The sequence below is a fragment of the Watersipora subatra genome, chromosome 5 (assembly GCF_963576615.1).
Source record: "Watersipora subatra chromosome 5, tzWatSuba1.1, whole genome shotgun sequence".
In the NCBI taxonomy this organism is placed as follows: Eukaryota; Metazoa; Bryozoa; class Gymnolaemata; order Cheilostomatida; family Watersiporidae; genus Watersipora; species Watersipora subatra.
Genome location: NC_088712.1, coordinates 14,393,457 through 14,413,766, shown reverse-complemented (window position 1 = coordinate 14,413,766; position 20,310 = coordinate 14,393,457). Strand labels below are relative to the sequence as shown.

At 36.4% G+C, this 20,310-nt stretch overlaps 2 protein-coding genes across 2 annotated transcripts in view; both read right to left on the bottom strand.

The window, feature by feature from the left end:
• Positions 1-13,361: 13,361 nt before the first annotated feature.
• Positions 13,362-13,916, bottom strand: LOC137397134 (uncharacterized). Its single transcript, XM_068083421.1, has one exon. It carries the CDS (start codon positions 13,914-13,916, stop codon positions 13,362-13,364), a length of 555 nt encoding a protein of 184 aa, XP_067939522.1.
• A 3,318-nt stretch (positions 13,917-17,234) lies between these two features.
• The window catches only part of LOC137396509 (alpha-(1,6)-fucosyltransferase-like), a 116,126-nt gene continuing 113,050 nt past the window's right edge, over positions 17,235-20,310 (bottom strand). The window contains exons 12-14 of the mRNA XM_068082813.1: positions 19,545-19,689; positions 18,188-18,385; positions 17,235-17,706 (exon numbers count right to left, since the gene is read on the bottom strand). Coding sequence (XP_067938914.1) covers positions 18,204-18,385; positions 19,545-19,689 — 327 coding nt within the window. The 3' untranslated portion in view covers positions 17,235-17,706; positions 18,188-18,203. The remainder of the gene's footprint in view (positions 17,707-18,187; positions 18,386-19,544; positions 19,690-20,310) is intronic.

Genomic DNA, 20,310 nt, shown 5'->3' with positions numbered 1-20,310 from the left:
ACTTCTTTTTGGTCTGGGGGATACCAAGGTGAGAGAAAGGCTTATGCGAGAATCCGATAGAACCTTAACCTTAGATTATGTTATCAAGGCTGCAAGAGTAAACGATGTCTCCAAAGCTGGAACTACCGCAATGAAATCAGACATATCTGAAATAAACGCTGTCCGTGCCAGGCCCACTTATGACAGTTATAGTCATATATCATCCTTTGGAGATAGTGTCAAATGTTCCAAGTGTGGAAAAGTGCATGGAAAAAGTAAATTTCCAGCATTTGGAACAAAATGCAATAAACGTAACCTTAGGAATCATTGGGCTAGTGCGAGTCGCTCTAAAAGTAAGTAAACTGTTCACAAGTTGCAGGACACACATTCAGAGGGTAGTTCTAATGATACAGCTGAGAATTACTTTGAAGAGATTTTTCAGGTTGATAATGTGCAAACAGGTTCTTGGTTAGCTAATATCAAAGTCCATTCTGATACAAAAAGGAGTCAGTTAATCAGATTTAAATTAGACACTGGAGCCTCACTCAGTGTTTGTAGACCTAGGCACTGTGTTGGTAGTCTCAACAAAACTACTAAGAAGTTGTATAAACCTGGGCATACACCCCTACAGTGCTTAGGAGTAATGTCATGCAAAATGAGTGCTGGAAAAGAAACTATTTCTGAAGAAATTTATGTAGTAGATAAGCAAGCGACACCATTACTAAGTAGGAAAGCTTGTGAAAGTCTAAAGCTTGTAAAGCTGGTCGCATCTAACAAATACAACAATAAGGACATTGGTTACTGTTTAGTTTGGCTTTTTTTGGATCATTTTACACCATTAGTACATCACAAACTTTAAAGGACCAGCTAAAGATACCAAAATATTGACTGGTTTTATCAGAACTCAGAAATATATTAAAAGTACAAGGTCGTTTGGCTGAATCTCTCTAAATTGTCAAAGATGTTTAGCAAAATTGTTGAAGATGCACTTTCAATTGGCTCAAGCAAATTATCAGGGAGCACAATTATAGTAGCTCGTTGTTATTGTTATATTCCGATACACATTTAATAACATTTAAAAAACCAAAACCGTTCAACGTAATAAAAACGATATAACTGATTAGAAAGGGGTACCGTCTTCAGCGCAATCTACTCAGTTGCACTGTATATACTATGTTGAATTGTGGTAGTATGTTCATTGGTATGGTATAATCTCTACTTGCTAATAACTTCTTTCAGCCAAATAAAAACCTTTATTCATAAAATAAGTGCGCCTGTACAACTGTGACACTTCTGGGAGTTTTAGCTGAATGTTTTCAAGCTTTTCATATAATTCATTTGACTTAGGCCTAAACTTTCGAAAATTTTGGCATGTGTGGCCGTACCTTTATAAAAGTATGCAAACAGTCCTGTTGCTGTCAAAGATCATCATTTGTAATAACTATGTGCATAATTATTCTTGAATATGCTGATGGAGTGGTGCAGTTGGTAGAGAACTCGGCCGGGATCTGGTTCAAATTCTATGTGTGGTGATATTTTTCCTAAAGCTTTTAGTTGGCCTTTAGATAGTCAGATAAACAGACAGATAAACAGACAGACAGGACTCTTATTATAGTGAAGAGTAAAAAACTGGAGAACTTTGACTCATACAGATCTATGGTGACAAATGACAGCAGCTTTGTTGATGATCATTTGGTATCATATTTATTTTACTTGAAAGTTGGGATTGATGAACAGTTCAATATTTTCATACTTGGTTGTTCACATTGCTTTCTAACTCCAAAGCCTTACGGTTTCCTCTTTAACACTTTGAAAGCAATACTATCGAAATCGTTACTAACTGTATCTGGCTAATATGTTTTAATCAAAATAGTTTGTTGTTTAAGTCAGTTTGATACTTTGGATGAAAACAGGTTTAGCAAAAGAGCTGAAGCTAGCAGCATTTCTGTTGCTCTATTGAAAGAAAATTTCAAATTATAGGTGGCATCAGCATCACTTAAACTGTAAAAGGGTTAAATCTATCTTCAAAAAATTCTGACTAACTAGCCGAAAAATACAGCGCCATCCTTTATCTGAATGTCATCTCTAATAAAATTTCCCTATAGAAATTTTTTTAAAAGGAACAACACTTCGGCGTTCAAATAGAAGTTTTACAGTATATACATGTACGTAGATGCGCGATATTGATGATCATTAGCTACCATTTATCTTTGAAGCTCAGATATATTTTTACACTTACATGTATGTACAGCATTTTTCACTCCTGAAGCATAAAAAAGATTGAAGTTATTTTAGGAGCTGAATCCATACTAATATAATGGGAGTTTTTCCTCTTTTGTCACTGACCCTTTTGCTGTCTGCCATTAGGCAGTTTTTGAGATTGATTGTGGACTAACTCTTTTTCTACGCATTTAAGTATATGAAAGTTACCAAAGACTCAGAACCCAACATTGATTTGACTGGAAAAAATGGTTTACCACTATATGACCTTCATGTTACCATCCAAAGTATTTTTAAGAATTCAACCTCATTGTACATGACCTCCCTAGTTATGTGCTTTAGCCCAGTGGATATGGTTTAGAAAGACAATTATTTTAATGTTAAGGACGGGTAGAACAATGTATAACGTCATTTGCATAACAACTAGTAACAGCCAGAAGCCAGCTTAAGAGGTGAACATATCATAAGTAAGTATATTGACGAAAACCGATCATTGAACAGTACAGGGTCGTGACCTTTAGAAAAAGGTCATAACTGCACATTAAAAGGGACTCACTGATGCTCATATATAAAACTGTATTTGATTGCAAAAATTTGTGTCTAGGTATATTTGTAGTTGCATTAGCAATGCAATCACAGGAGCAAACATGCCATATCCTTGTATTATGCAATAATAATAATTGTATTACATACTTTTACTACTGTGCAGTACACATTATAGAACAAACAGTTAATAAGCACTCACTGATGCCCAGATGTAAAATGCATTGCATTTGCAACAAATTTTCATAGGTAATTATGACCGAAATAGACTTATTTGGGCATTTAAAAGTTTGACAGAATGTTTAGTCAGTGAGACAAAAGAAAGATGATTCAAGGTATGCTTTAGCTAAAAATAATGTGTTTATAAATTCCCCTTTAGAACCCATGTAGATAATAACAGCTTATAAACATAATGTGCCTTTATTGACTGGCTTGCTGCTGAAGCAGGAGTTTGAAAATGACGATAATGAGCTGAAATCAGTGGCGCAGGAAACTGCTTCCATATAGATTCTAAATTAAAATGTAGGTCTACTTCATCATGTTTTAATGTAACAAGTAATATTTCATATCAAATTGTAAAGTTACTGAATACCTTTTTACTAAACTATTAAAATGTGTAATATAATAATACTAACTGACTGTTCGGCATTGCACGGGTAATGAAAAACAGCATATAAACAGTTGCTAATAATGTAGTTATCACTGGCTAAGTTGATTAATTAGCAAATGACAAAATTAGCAAGCTGGTTAATTTGAGTAACTTAAGTTAGTAATTTAAGCCTGCTTTTATTGCTGAACTTAATCTAATAAGAGCTGTGAGGCAGCAAAGCCATGAAGATAGCTCATGTAACATTACATGTCCCACAATGCATTTATGCATGTTTATGGGTGTAATAAGTACATTTATATGTGTACACTTATTACAATATATCGCAAATAAGCGGCGTGGCTTAATGGGTTAGCCCGCTTGTCTCTAGAACTGCATTATTATGCAGTTATGTTAAATGTAAAAGTGAAATAATTAGCAAATAATGGCTAAATATATCTGTTTAGCTATGATTAAAATAAAAAATTATTTAATAAATAAAGTAATAAAAAAGTCTATTTTATTTTTATATAATTATAATTTAGTATAATTAAGTATACTTTATTTTTATTTAACATATAACAATATTTGCCACTTTAACTTTCAAACTTTTTGCTTGCTTACATCAAGCAAGGATGTCCACTAACTAGTGGACATCTTTGCTTCAAGCTAGTCTATGTATTTGATTGATACGCATTGAAATTTAATATTACATGCAAGGGCTATTTGTGGACTGTGATGTCAATAAATCACTCTATGACCATGCAATGTCAATACTTTCAGTTGATGGCAGTCGATTAGCTTCCCATCACACCAATGTAATACAACCCAGTATGACTATCTATCTTATCTATGAGTAACGGATTTAATTAACTCACATACTTAACACTATGTATTCAGTGCCTTTGCAAGTCATGAAGGTATTGAATTGCTTTAAAAAATAGGTATATATTAGAGTAATAAACTATAATCATCATTTCTTTAATATGAGCAATAATTTCTATCGTAACTGTGGAAATTCATGATCATTGTTTAGCCATTCTCATAGCTGATGTTAGTGATCTAGTCAATCACTATGATTGACTAGCACAAAAAAGGGTGTGGCCTAAACGCTCCTTGTTGGCACCGGAAAAGCTCGTGCTGTTATCACTCTAGGGGGAGATAACTCTATGGTCTTTCCTAACATTTCAACTTCGATGAGTCAAGAATGATAATCCACTACCAGCAAATACCATTTGCTGTCAAAAAAGCAAATCACTGCCTAGTTTTTTTCCAAGAGCAGCTCGGGAATTCCAAATGGAGAAGAGGAGCTTGATGAACATTAGCCTCCTTCTTGCACAATTCAAACCTACACACCGTTTCAGCTATCTGTTGGAACATACTAGGCCACCACACTGAGTGAGCAGCTCTTCACTTTACAATACCAAAATGGCCACTGTGAATTTTTTACAGGACTGAGAGACGCTCAACTTGGGGGATTACTATACCGTCATCAAAAACCAGGACACAATCAACTATAGAAAGCCTAGATTGGCGCTCAAATAGGGATGTAGCAAAATCTCATGAGAAGGGCGGTATGTAGGTCAGCTAGACCTCACATAACTGAGAACGCAGGAGACGACCTCATCATGCTCATGTTGAACTTTCAACTCCTGTAAACGAGGTGATGAGGCAGTTCGATAAATTGCTGACACAGCAAACAATTCAACTTCCTTCATTAACATAACATCATCTTTACTGATAGAACCAAGAGAATGTGACAATGCTTTAGCAATAACATTATTCTTTCCTTAGATGTGTTCAAAACTATAGTGAAACCTCATGAGACGCATTCGAAACCTCTGGATACGGGCTGGGTTTTTGTCTAGCTCTGTGTCGTTTAGTAGTGGGACCAAGGGCTTGTGATCAGTTTTTATCATGACTTTCAGAGCTATAATATAATCTCGAAACTTTTCGCATGACCAAACAACACCTACAGTTTTCTGTTCAAAAGTGGCATACGGTTTCCCAGTTTCACTCAGTGCTCGAGAAGCTGCACTGACTAATCACAACTCCCCATCATCTCGCACTTGAAACAAGGCAGCACCCATGCCACCTTAACAGGTGTCTGTGTGTATAACTGTTACACTTTGGGAGCTATATGGTGCAAGTTTCAATGAATGCTTTACTCTCCATTGACATGATTGAACGCTTGCTCCTGAGCTCTATTACAAATCCACACATATTTTTTTGTGAATTAACTCTCGCGACGGAGCACTGATTTCATCAAGCAATTTCACCAATTTTTATACCATACCTAGAAAACTAGGGACATCCTTAACACAGGTTGGTGTGGCAAAACTTTCTATGCCTTGAATAGCCTCAGGGTTAGCGCAAATACCGAAAGCAGATATGACATGACCGAGAACTTTTTATGCTGCTGCGAGAGAACTTGCTCTTACCAACATTTAGAGTCATAGCAGCCTCAATCATCCTACTCAACACAGCACAAACTCTGGCATTATGCTCAGCAGTTGATTCTTCCCATATGCACACATCTTCCATATAGACTATTATGCTTTCGAGGTCATCAAGAACTTGAGACAAAATCTTTGAACCTGACTCTGGGCTAGTTGACAGACCAAAAGGCAGCCGATTAAAGGCAAAACTACCAAATGAAGAGACGGACGTGGGTAACAATTTTGCTTTAGGGGAAAGGGGAATTTGGTAGAAACCTGAAATGGCATCAAGGACAGTAAAAACTACCATTTTTGGGTTTGGCAAGACTTGTCTCAGTGTGAGCCATTGGGTGAACCTCTCGACGGACAACTTTGTTTAATTCTGTGTAGTAGACAAAAGTTTGGACTTTTTTCTTGACTTTGGCAACAACAACCATAAGGGCGCGCCAATCGGTAGGTTCACTGACAGGGGACAAGACACCTTTAGCAACCATATCAGCCAACCTTTGCTTGCCATTAGGCAACAGCGGATAGGGCGCAGACTGTGGGTCGTTGATAGCAAATGGTTTGCAGTAAGGGCGTAATTCTATGCCTACTTCCTGTTTCATCTTACCTAAGCCTTGAAAAAGTTTAGGAAGTTCACGACAAAATGCATAAGATTCAGTGGTATCATAAACAGAATCTACATCATATTCGCAAATTATCAAATCTAGTTTAACACATGCACTGCGACTAAGAATTGCTTTAGTTCGATTTACAACATACATTGTTTCACTATGATTAATGTTATTGACAAAATGTATGGCCCTAAATGATCCTAGTACTGGTATCCTAATATTACCCGGCCTACGAACTGTTTCTTAGTTTCTTCGATGACTACAAGTGTGCAGAGTGTACTAGGTAGTATAGAGACGCCTGTACCAGTATCCAACTTGAACTGAACGGGCGCATCGAGCTTGTTGACAGAGATGGTTTTTGTCCATACACCCACACTGATGTCGGTTATATCACCGAGGAATATGCGTTCTTCTTTTACTTGGCTGATATTGAGTTCTGATTTAGATCTGCAAATGTTAGCGTAGTGACTGAACTTTTTACAAGATTTACAGCTAACAACTTTGGCTAACACTTTGTTCCTCTTGTACGCATCAAATATCCACGTCTGTTGCATGGAGTGTTTCTGAAAAGCTTCAGTACCTATGTTTGTAGCTTTTTGCATCACCCGCTGACAGAACTAGGCCATTAAATATGCTTTCACTCTTACTTCCTAGGCAGTATAAGAAACTGTCTATTTTTGACTAGTCGTAATCTTCATTGAGCTTTGCTACTGTATAGTAGGGGTCCCAACGAGCAAACCATTTCGTTCAGTTTGCTGGGTCAAAGTCAAACTCCTTTGGAGAATTGAATTTTGTCGTTGTATGTTTGAGAACATATCTAAGTATATGCAATAAATGTTTATGCATCTAGATTTAGCATGTACTGGCCACTATGTTGTGTTTTAGCACACTGATGCAAATGATGTAACTCGGGAATACTTTGGTGACTTTTAACTATTGTCCTAGGAAGCAATTATTTAACCAAAAAACTGACTGACATAATAATACGTCTATATAATAGGATTCCAAGAATTAGGAAACAATACTACATAAGTATTGACCTCCACAAGAGCATTATGACTAGAAATTCCCCTGTCATACAGCCCATGAACAAAGTGATAATGGAAAAAGAAAGGGTACTGCCGGTTGAGAAATGCAATATTAGCAGTCAAATGGCACTGCAGTGCAATAGGAGAACTGCAATGGTAGCTGCAATGGTAGCTGTAATGTACTGGGTGTCATTATGTACAACAAACAGCAATAATGAATGGAAAAAGATTATATGTTTATATCTCTTCCCTGCAATAGGAGAAATGCAATATTAGAAGTAAAATGGCAAGCTGCTGTGTAATATACACAGGCTGGGAGGCTGTATATCATTGGTCATAGCAACCAATATTAAGAAGTTGTGAAATTTATCTAGATTTCTGTATTTATATTTAAAAGATTATGCTGAATTTAGAAATCTAAACAGATTTTAGCTGGTTGTCATAGAAATAGATGTACATGTATATCTATAAAAAAATGTATGCCTACTACTTAATTTTGCAGATATTAAAAAGGGCTTGACAGTACCGCGATATTGGGTACAGCCGCAGTATCATCAACAAAATCTTTAGAAAAATAATAACAGTAACATGTGGGAACACCGTCGGTCACTATATACTTATATATATATAACTAAATTTTATAATAATCATATAAAACCGAATAGTTTTTCTTACAAATAAATATTGTAATAATCTTATAAGAATTGTTAGAAAAATACCATCATCATTTCCTTTACCTTCACTGCTTTGGGCATCAGTTGGAATACCAAAGTACTCATTATAAGTGTCTAAATTGTAAGAATCCGGTAAAATCGGCAAAAAAGAAACGATTACTTTTCAGTACTTCTACGTTAATTGCAGAAACCTTCGGCAATTGGACAATGTGATAGACTGGTGAAATTTGCACGTTTTTCTCATGAAATGCGCACGACTTAATGGTTCTACTCTTTGTTGCATGGCCTTATCGGCGTTTTGTTGGCCGATCCTAATTTTGATTTAACAAGGCTTGTCAAGTTTTTACGGCGATTTTAGGTCAAATTAATCTGTCCACTTATGTATAATCCGATCAGATGGTTTAGTTTTAGGATATTGGGTCAACCTTTCAAAGACTCTGTAACATACTTAAATATGTTTATATGTGTTTTGTATCATTATTATACTTAATGACTCTGTACAAAAATGGTTAAATTTCTTGATTGGATATTGATACAAGGGTTTGGTAACGGCCGTTGATGGATAATTTTTCAGGGTTTGTGTGCGCATATGCATTTATCATAAAGCTTCCAAACAATCGCTTCGCTTCTTGTGTAGTCATGGGATTACACAACAATTATTTCTATAGCTTTGCTCTGAAAGTTTGTCTACCATCGTAAATTTAAGCCGTTTTTTATATATGTAGGCTACTTCGAAGTAGAAAGACCGCTATAGACAGAGAGCTACCAGTAATTTGAGACCGTTATTGATTACTTCTATGGTGTTGCTTTCCAAACAAAACTTTTTGTTGTTGTTTTAACCAAAAAAATGATAAGCTTTGGAATCGGAATCAGAAGCTGTCTTATGTAGCGGTGTCACATTTTCACACCAACAGACATCATTCGCTGCATGAACAAGAATTAGAGGTTGGTTTTGGCAAAATCAAAAATGCAGTAAACTCCACTGTCCCTCGCAATAGTGAGAGTATCTAAAGGAGCTTAGTCAATATAGTCTACCTATCTCACACATGCAAAATATATATATATATATATATATATATATACAGTCAAACATGGATAACTCGAACTTCACGGGACCGAGTGAAAGTGTTCGAGTTATCAGAGCGTTCAAGTTATCAGAGCACTGTCACAAGTCCATGTATTTACTTATTTATTAGTAGATACATGTACATATACAAACTATAATATAAATCAAAAGCACAAATGGCTTGTTTCAAATTAAATACTTCTAATGTAGTTTAAAAGTTAAAAACGTTTTTATCAAAAAGTATTGAGATTTTTCTATCACTTGAGATTGGTTTGTTGTTTGAGGTGATGTTATTGCCAGGACGTTTTTTAGATTGACATTGGCAAAACTTGATCGTTGTTGAAATGCTCAAAAGAAAAGACATCTTTTTTTATTTTGTGCGTTTTACCCACGATCAATTTTGCTGATTTTTCTTGAAGTTTATGCAAAGATTACCTCACTTTACCTTGCTCCGAGGGGCGATCACTAAGCGGATGTTTGGTAATAATCAAATTTCACCAAACCTTTAGAAAAGTCGTTGACAAAAATATTTTGCCGATGGTGGTAATAACGACGCTTATGAATTATGAAAAGATGAGGTTTACCTCTATGGCTTGGAATAAAGTGATTTTCCAAATCGATAACAACCGTTTCGATAGCCGCTGGGCAAAAATCAGTTCGAGTTGACAGTGTTGAGTTCGAGTTATCTATCGCAATTTATCATTATGTGGGAACAGACCAAAGAAACCGTTCGAGTTAACCATGTGTTCGAGCTATCCGTGGGCGAGTTATCCATGTTTGGGAGTATATATATATAGATATATATATATAGATATATAGATATATATATATATATATATCTATATATATATATATCTATATATATGTATGTATATATATATATATATATATATATATATATATATATATATATATATATATATATATATACATACATATATATACACCAATGGTACCAACTCATTTAAGATCGTGCATTTCAATGTCTCTGGATTTACTGGTAAGATTGATCAAGTGCGAAGTTCACTATTTAGATACAAATTTAGAATACTCTATCATTTTGAAATGTTTTAACGGACTAAATCCATCAGCAGATTTTTACTTTCTCAGAAAAAATCATATTTTTTCTATCTCAGTTTTTTAACTTTTTACCGTAAAAATAAGGATAGGATAGAATAAAAGGCTGAAGTGTGGTCTGCTACATCAGCAAATTTATCAAATATGAACATATAGACAATCCTCCTCTAGGTGATCCTGCTGTTAAGATCAAACGCAGTCATGCAAGTAGCTCCATTATCTAATGTTTATAGACTACCACCTGCAAACTCTGTTTCCTTTTGGAATGATAAGGTCAAACGTTATTTCGATACCTGCTATTCCATATGCAGAGAAATATTAGTTGTAGACGGCTTCAACATTGACCTTAACCAGTCTAGCAATTCAAAAGGATGAAAAAAGATCTCATATATCCGCTCCTGTTAACTCAGATGGTTTCTGGTGCTATGCATCTTAACGATACTTACTTTACCCTTGTAGATCATGCTCATAATACCAGGCACTAAATTACAATGATCAGAAGATTCACGTTATATCCATGAGCTACCACTATTGTATTTTCCGGACTATTACCGCACCCCTATATGAGCCGCATCAGCTCTATTTTTGAACAACCGATACTAAAACAATACATAGGCCGCACCTTTTGGATAGATCCCAGAACTCATAACAGTGCTTTTTAACACGGCAACATATTTGCTGGTTAAAATGGAACAGTGCCGTTAGGCACTGTTCCGTATTATTCGCCGCTGTTTAACTAAGTGCCTAATAGAACAGTACTGGTCAGGCACTGTTTCATTTTTTCTTTACCGCTAAGGGCACGCTAACCAAAGATTTTAGTTAGCGCGGCCCTAGCAATGAAAGAAAAACCATAGAATAACCACGCCTCTAAATAAGCCGCATGGCTCAAAACGTCTAAAAAAAGTAGCGGCTAATAATTCGAAAATTATGGTACTTAACCTTTGCAACGAGAAAGTTGAGAGTAGCACCCTAAAAGCCCATGCACACTATCGCTCAAATCAAAGTTTAGCTGTGTGATGAACTGCAATGATTAGCTGTTTTCACATCATCACCAACGATAGGGTGTACAAATTATGAGCGATTAGCTGTAGGAGACTTCTAACCAACAACCAATAAAAATTATGAAATTGCATTCATGATATCGCAGGTCATTTTGTTGATTTTTAATTATCTGGTTACATAGTTCATCACCAGTGTAGTTCCTTCCGATGCTTGTAAATATGAATTGCCATCTTTCTTGACAAATGTCCAATTGGATCCGATGCTGTCAACAAACAGCCAATCATAATGCTAACGGTGGTGATCATAGGTGTCAAGGTTCAATGTGTTAAAAGTCCATCGCATTGTTGCTAACATTGACTATGTTGGCGGCTCATCACAAAATGACGTCATAGCAGTTCATCGTTGCGATCCATCCCACAGCTAATCGTCGATTTGAGCGATAGTGTGTACGGGTCTTTATCTCCCCACTGGAGCGCAGATGGGGAGCTGAATTAGTCGCCGACGGCGCGACTAATTTTCATGTTAAAGCTAAATGTGATTGGAATCACAGAAACTCTAGTCAAATTACTTGCTTTTTTTCTATCAGACTATGAACAATTTTAAGTATTAAAATTATTCAAACCCTGAAGTTGACCAATCTCAGTTAGAACAACACAAGGATCTATTCTTGCTCTTAAATTATTTCTAATATACATAAATGACTAGCATACGATGCCCATACTGCTGATGAAACTGTTTTAGTGCAAAGGAGCAACAACATTGCCTTGCTAAAAAAAGAGTGTGATTCTGGTATCAAAAAAAATTTTCAGCGATGTCCCAACATTTGAATGAAGGTCAATACGCCTGAGTGACATTTTTTGTTGATTAGTCATTTAAATATGGATACTCTTTCAATTAATGTGCGGTAAATAACATTCTGTCACCGAGGAGATCAACAAAACTACTTGGCTTCATTATACGTGGTGATCTCACATGGTCTGCACATAGTGATCATGTTTGCAGCAAGCTTTCATCAAATTTGAGGCTATGCAGATGAAGACCACAATGGAGAAACCAGTTATGTCACCTTTTGGTTTTTTGGAGGTATTGCTGTAGTCTTGGCACTGTAGAATTGTATGGTGAATTAAAAATTTGGAAAAACCAGTGTTATCTTATGAAAAAATGTTTAAATTCTATTTTCAAATGAATAAACAGATGTTCCGAAAAAAATCGGCTAAGTCCAATAGCCAACCAATCAAAGAGCGTTTTGCTCGTTAACGCGGTCTTGCATTGTTTAGCGTTGCTTAGCTAGCGGAAGCGATCGATGCGTAACGCTTGCTTGTTCGTTAAATTATTATTAATAATGATGGCATCTGGATATAGATCGAGTCTTCAAAGTAAACTGAGAAACCTAGAAAACAAAAAGATGGTAGTGCACAAAAGCAAGTTATAAAGCAAAAGGTTTCTAGCTACACAACAGGAGAAAATTGCCAATGCAAATGGTAAACATGCCATGTAATTGCGTGAAGATGACAGGCAGAAGTTGTTTACCGATTTTAATCAATTTTACACTACAAAGAATACAAAACGATTATTTATCTTTGCTAGTAACTGTGTGTAAAGTAGAGAGAAGAAGGCTTCATTGAAAGTTACATATGTCCCAAAGTAGTTCAGTTAGATTCCTTCTGAGATGGATACGCTAGACAGAACAAAAACTACACACTCACTAAAAATTTCACTATTTTCATTAGCTTGTGCATGAGAAAGCCTTTTTTAACAAGATCACAATAAGCTATTCAATGCGTGAAAATTCTTGCATAAAATGTGATTGAGACATGACTGCAGTGAGTTGCAAGTCAGATGTGTAAGGTAATACCGCACAGGAGTTACGATCTGTATTTACGACAGCACGGGCGGAGGAGATCAAGGACAAAGGAAGGAAGGGGATGTTTCCCGCGCCGAACAATTCTCGAGTAGTAGGTGTCAGTTTCAACCCAAGAGCATCGCAGACACTAACTGGAATAGCCGAAACTGCAGCACCCGAGGCTACTTTAAATCTCACATTTTTTGAGTTCATCTGTAACTCTACGTACCAGGCATTTTCTGTTTCCGAGATGGTGTCAATGGTGTCAATGTAGTTTATGCGGCTTAGTCATTGGTAATTTCCTAAAAACAAGCTATCTACTCCATCGTCATTTTCCTCCAGTGCAGATACTTGCTGGGCTCCTTTGCACATTTTTGCCCAGTGACCTTTTCTCTTGCATTTGTTGCAGCTTGACCTTTCTGCCGGGCAACGACCACCAAAATGCTTCCACTTTCCACATTTTGAGCATGGCTGGTCCTTTGCGTTACTGCTCCTGTTTTCCTCAGTGTCAGTCATTTGTTTAGACGATTTAGGTTTATATCGCTGTACCAAGTCTACATTCCCAGCATACTTTTCTTTACTGGGACCCAGAGCCCCAGACGTAAACGCCATCGCAGCTACATGCTCCTGATTTAATACATATTGCTTCGCCTTTTGAATGCATAACCTGAGTGTGAGATCAGGCACATCAATCAGGTACTTGCGAAGCTCGATGTCACGCACCCCCACCACTATTCTATCCCTTACCAAGTCATCTCGCAAATCGCCGTAGTCACAATTCTCACTCTGAACTTGGAGTTTAACTATAAACTGGTGAAGAGATTGGCCAGGTTGCTGAGTCATCTTATTAAACACTGAGCGCTCAAAAATAACATTTTTAACAGGCTCAAAATACGCATCAAAAATTTGATGCAGTTGGCCAGTGTTTTCTTTTTGTTTTCGTCAGATGGCACGAAGGTGAACTGATTGTAAACTGGTACCGAGGCACTACCCATGGCCATAAGCATGTGACCGATCTGTTCGTTTACAGTAAGTTCTCGTAGTTTCTTCACAATCACATATATATTAAACTGCTCTTTAAAAACTTTCCAGGCGGTAGCCAGGTTGCCCGAGGAAAAATCCAAGGGCTTTACAAACTTTTCAGGCTTGGTTTCACCACTAGCAGACATACTCTATACTGTTTTATTGGCAGCTCACCACAATCAAGAAGATACTATGGATCGTGATTAACAGGAAACAAGTTAGATAACACCAAAATATATGAGAGTGACAGTATAATTCACTATATTGTCTTTAAGAGTCAGGGTAGCAAAATTTTGTTCCACACAAAGTAAGCCTTCTCCTGCGATATCTCAGCAAATATCCGATCCTTTGCCTCAACGCAACAGCTTCTAGAGAATCTGTGCCTTTTTGAGCTCACTGTTGTAAAATACCGTCACACAAACAGCAACGTTTTACACGATTACGCCTGTAGGTTCGATATATTCTGACACCATATGAAGCTATATGATCTTACTTGATTATGCGTACGTCAGTTGCTTCTCCTCCGTGAACCGCGCCCAGAATAGTCCCCCTCTCGTCGAAGCCTCCGGTCCTCCCTTTTCTCCAGCCGATCTCCCTCCACCGGAAACATCCCTTTCCTTCCTTTGTCCTTGATCTCCTCCGCCCGTGATGCCGTAAATACAGATCGTAACTCCTGTGCGGTATTACCTTACAAGATGTAGATCTACCGTCTAATTGGGTAAAGTTGTTTTAAAATGCTCGCAAACATCCTGAACCCTTTAATACAATTTATCTTAACAGCTCAAAGTTTTTTAATAACACAGAATATCTTAAACAGATGTACCAGACAACTTGCCCAATAAAAACTAGGCTTATACTATAACATCGTTGTAATTATATAAGTCTCAGATGTATTCACACAATAATCAGATTATAAATACACGACTGTAAAGCTCAGCAGCGGCAATTCAAAAAAAAGCTTACATAACAAGACAGCCTAATGTGCTGACTTTCAATTCAAAACGAGGCTTGAATCCTGTCATATCTATGACAATTAACTTGTTTACAAAACCCAGCAATAGGGAAGACGATTCCAATGTCTAGGATATTACATATACGTCAAGCGAAAGCTGCGAACACGGAAAGCAAGCTCATGGCGTTTTATAGAGAATCGTGAAATGGCAGTTACATTGAGAGTGCTATTAAAAAACCGTCTAAGCTTCCTCATTGAACTCAATCAACTATCATTACCATCAGCCGATTGCCAGTCAGCAAAGCAAAATACCAAGATTGGCAGGTCCTTAAATAATTTTGCAAACTAGAGAATCAACCATATTTTGACAATTTTACAACCAGTGATGTTGTGACAGCAAATAATGATAAAAATTAGACATTGTAGTGAAACTTTAAACTGCTATTAATTGCTGGTTGTGTTGCAGTACTTATATTATAGTTAAATATAGTTTGAAATGGAAAAAATATAATGTTTAATTGAGCAAAACCTTTTAAATGCATTTAAATGAAAAAAGAAATAGGTGATGTCTGTTGCCAACATGCATGTTCATTTTTGACCACTGAATTACAAAGAACCAATATTCTGAGCTAAAAATGTTATTTTATCAGCACCAAACTATGTATCTGTCAATAAACCTACATATATTGGTCATAAGCTGTATTTGGATTGCGTGATCCAGTCTCAAATCTTAAAAATTGATTTTCTCGAAACTGCAAAAGTGTGACATCACTGGTTTTTCCATTGTGGTCTTCAGATATCTCATCAACAGAAAGAAAGCTCGGTTTTTTACTTTCAATTAGTACATCTGAACAATAGCATTGATTAATATATTTCCCTGTCTCACCATACAGAGAGCAGAAAAGAATAATTCTCTTACAGAAACCTATACTAAGACTTGCGTACTACCAATCACGTAATCCAACTTACCACACTACTACCAATCACATCACAAAATCTATGAGCATATTGCCTTATTCCAAATCTGTTGGTTTCTGTATTTGTATAACAAGTTTCAATATTTCGTGTAAACTATGCCCAGACTTTTATTTATTCTTCCACACATATGAAAAACATATGACAACACACTGCATTCACTATCTGTTTCAGTTTAAGAGCTTTCTATTAATATAACCTTCAATTTACTATCCCGACTCTTCTGCAATACTATTAGATTACCAAATTTTAAAACACATTTGTTCAACTCACTCAAAAATTACCAAATTCTGTTATCTATTTCTTCTCTCTTCTGGCCTGTAACAAAATACAACATTTTGTAGATGATTACCAATGCCAATAAACTTTATATTATATATTAAATTTTAAAATATTTTCTAAATTATATTATATATTAATTTTGATAATATTATAAACATTTATACATATCAACAAACCATATACCATTATATGTAAAAATTTCAACTATATATATATAGAGTGAGCTCCAATGAACAGCAAATGGCAAATAATGTTTTTTAATGAAAATCGGTAAATAACTGGCCTTGACCTTAATCAAAAAGTATCCTAGATATTTGCTTGTTGCATTCTCAACTAATTGGTTTTTTAATACTATTAAAATGTAATTTCAACACTTTTTATAATAATTGGTGGCCCTGAAAAGGGACATTTGGGTCTGTTATGTGGCTGGATTACCAATAATACTCAGTAGACATGACACTAATTTCATCAACTCTGCTATTAATTGACGCTGAAATTATTTTACTTTGTTTTGCGAGAGGTAGAAATTTCTGCATCTAATGATGTGCAGTATGCGGCAATTAAAGGGATTACCATGGTTTCAGCAAGGGCGTCAAGATTAACAAAGACATGAATTACTGGGTGGTCTCATGATTCAAACTACTGGGTGGTCTCATGATTCGAATTACTGGGTGGTCTCATGATTCGAATTACTGGGTGGTCTCATGATTCAAACTACTTGGTCTCATGATTCGAATTACTGGGTGGTCTCATGATTTGAATTACTGGGTGGTCTCATGATTCGAATTACTGGGTGGTCTCTACTTTACTTTGCTACTTCGCATTTACAAGAGATTACTCCCGAGTTAGTAATGCTGCTATTGCAAATGTACATGCTTTTCTTTGATGAAAATATAGAAAGCTTCAAAATTAATAAAATTATATTTTTGTCATGGCAAGCTGTATTTGTTTAAATGTCTGACTAACAAGAGCAAAAAGGAGTACTTCCCAAAATATAATAAAACAATATTAGTGGATTAAAATGCACATGGGTCAATGTCCACAATTTGAAATGCTGATGTAATATAACTAATGCATCATTCCAACAGCCCTTAAGTATACCAATAAAATGAAACGGGCAAACAATTTAACTTTATTTAGCCATAATAAATAACTGCATTAACAACTTCTGGACTAGCACTAATATTGCTTACTAGCTGATTTGAAAAACAGTTCAAAAAGTTATTAAGTATTCTATTAGTATAGAAGTTGAGGGTGTGTCATACACTAGTTAGTTCCATGCAAAAATTAATATAAATGCCTTGAAAATGACCATGGAGATAACAGCTGATGGCACCAGCAGACTAGCTCTAGAGATCCTCTTAGAATAGAAGGCGGGCGATACCAAGTCTTCCCAGACACCTAACAGATTAGGTAAAACCAAGGTTATGAATACGAAAAAAGAGAAAGCATTTCCTACCTAGTCCATGCATTATCTGGTGACCAAATGCACAGCTGATTACAAAAAAGCTTTTAGTAGGAGCTCTATCATGGAAACTCTTGCTTTTCGTAAAAAGTACTGAGTGTACAGTAGCTAAAATCTTTATGTAAAAATTAGTTCTGCTAGAACAAGCAAAAAAGTCCTATAGTGAAAAAGTTAAGAAAAAAAATACGATTCATCGCAAAAACAGCTTGATAGGCTGTCATAAAAACCTTGTTGTAGCTTTTTGAAAAGTCGAATTCTTAAATCACATTAAGCTTTCTTCAAAAGATTAACAATTAGCTGAAAATGCAGTCATGGATATGATAGACACAGAAAAGCGATCACAACTGTACCTATATATCAGATAGAGCTATGCTGAAAGAACATAACCAGCCAAATGAGATCATTCAAGTAGCTCACCATTAAGCATCCACTATTATGTTTCTGTCAATGAAACTTCTGGATATATAGGATATTTGACTATCACTTTTTTGTCTTCTGTTTTATAAGAAGGGTAGAGACCGATCCCACCCGTCCTTCTGTTCTGACCTTTGCTATAACCATCCCAATGGTTTCCAGCTATTCCTATTATGTCCCCAGGTTCCAAAGCTATTTCCTCTGCAAATAAAAAATCACATTTCTGAATTGTAACTAAAGAAGCTAAACACTACAGTGAAGTTAAACACAACCCTGGTTTCACTGCAGAGTGTCAATATCAACCCTGGTTTCTCTGCAGAGTGCCAGTATCCACCCTGGCTTTTCTGCAGAGTGTCAGTATAAACCCTGGTTTCTCTGCAGAGTGTCAGTATCAACCCTGGTTTCCCTGCAGAGTGTCAGTATCAAACCTGGTTTCTCTGCAGTGTGTCAATATCAACCCTGGTTTTTCTGCAGAGCACCAGTGCTCACCCTGATTTCTCTGCAGAGTACCAATACCGAACCTGGTTTTTCTGCAACGCACCAGTATCAACCCTGGTTTCTCTACAGAGTACCAGTATCAACCCTGGTTTTCTGCAGAGTGTCAGTATCAACCCTGGTTTCTCTGCAGAGTGTCAGTATCAACCCTGGTTTTTCTGCAGAGTACCAATACCGACCCTGGTTTCTCTGCAGAGTACCAATGCCGACCCTGGTTTCTCTGCAGAGTACCAATACCAACTCTGGTTTTTCTGCAGAGCACCAGTATCAAACCTGGTTTCACTGCAGAGCACCAGTATCAACCTTGATTTCTCTGCAGAATACCAATACCAACCCTGATTTCTCTGTAGAGCACCGATATCAACCTTGGTTTTTCTGCAGAACACCAGTATCATTTCATAAATAGAAAAAACACTAGAGAGTACGAAGCAAGGAGTTGAGTTCTAGGAGTCTCAGCAGAGATTGCAACTCCTAAAATTAACTGGCGGTTAATAGGAACACCTAAAGTCTACATGCACATGAGCAGATAATTTGTTGCAAACTTTTGCCAAATTTTATGACTCAATTTGTTTCCCAGGTGAGCCCATCGACCAATCTTTGTTGCTGATTGATATTACGCCCAAAAATGTGATCATCTCTCCTATTGGTTATTGTTCGGTATCAAACAGTAGATCTGCAATCAATCTGCCCTAATTGGTTCATGCCGCATTTCAGTTGATTTTTACAACATTTTAGTCAACTAAACATATGAGTTTTTAAATTTATGAGCTGATCCAAATTTAAGAACAATCTGCTTGATTTTTGCCTCGCATGCCCACAACTTAACATATATTTGTGCTCAGTAAAACAATCAAACCAATCATACCCCTATTTTCAGGATCATGGGAGTAAAGTGCAGTTTCTTCATGTCCACCTTGACCTCCGAAGTAGTAGATATCGTCTAATGAGTGAAACCATTGAGAGGCATCTGGGTGTAGGGTCTGCATGATTTCATAGGCCACTCTGCATACCTGAATAACACATAATGACAGGAAGTGATAAGTTGACAGCAGAACAATATTAAGGTATTAAATTTGTACTATAACTTGAGTTACAGTATAAGCTGTGCATAGATGCAGCTTTACAGTATCTGTACATAACCGAAGTACCACAGAAACAGAGCATAGTTGAATTATTACATTAGTTTGGTTTAGTTGAGGTGTTGCAGTAGCTATGCTTCATCTTTGATATAACGGTATAACTGTAGTGATACAGCAGCAAAGCATAATCGGAGTATTATACTAACAGTGCCTAGCTGGGGTATTACAGTAGTTGTACATATATAAATTATTGCACTAGCAGCATATAGCTACTACCTTATTGTAGCCATGTATACTCAGAGAATTATGGTAGTTGTGTCTGGTCAGAGTATGAAAGTAGTTTCCTATAAATGTTGTAATACAGGAGCTGCACATAGTTTTAGTGTTACAGTAACTGTCAATGAATGCAATAATACAGTAGCTGTGCATAGATGAAATATTATGATAGGCGTGCTTAGTTGCAGTATTACGGTATCTGCACATAGTTGGAGTATAAGGGTGGCTGTGCCTAGTTGGGATGTTACTGTAGTGCTTAGTTTCTGTACTATAATA

Bases quoted from the DNA above. Each gene is read 5' to 3' on its own strand.
- LOC137397134 (XM_068083421.1), bottom strand. From the start codon at position 13,916: ATGACTCAGCAACCTGGCCAATCTCTTCACCAGTTTATAGTTAAACTC.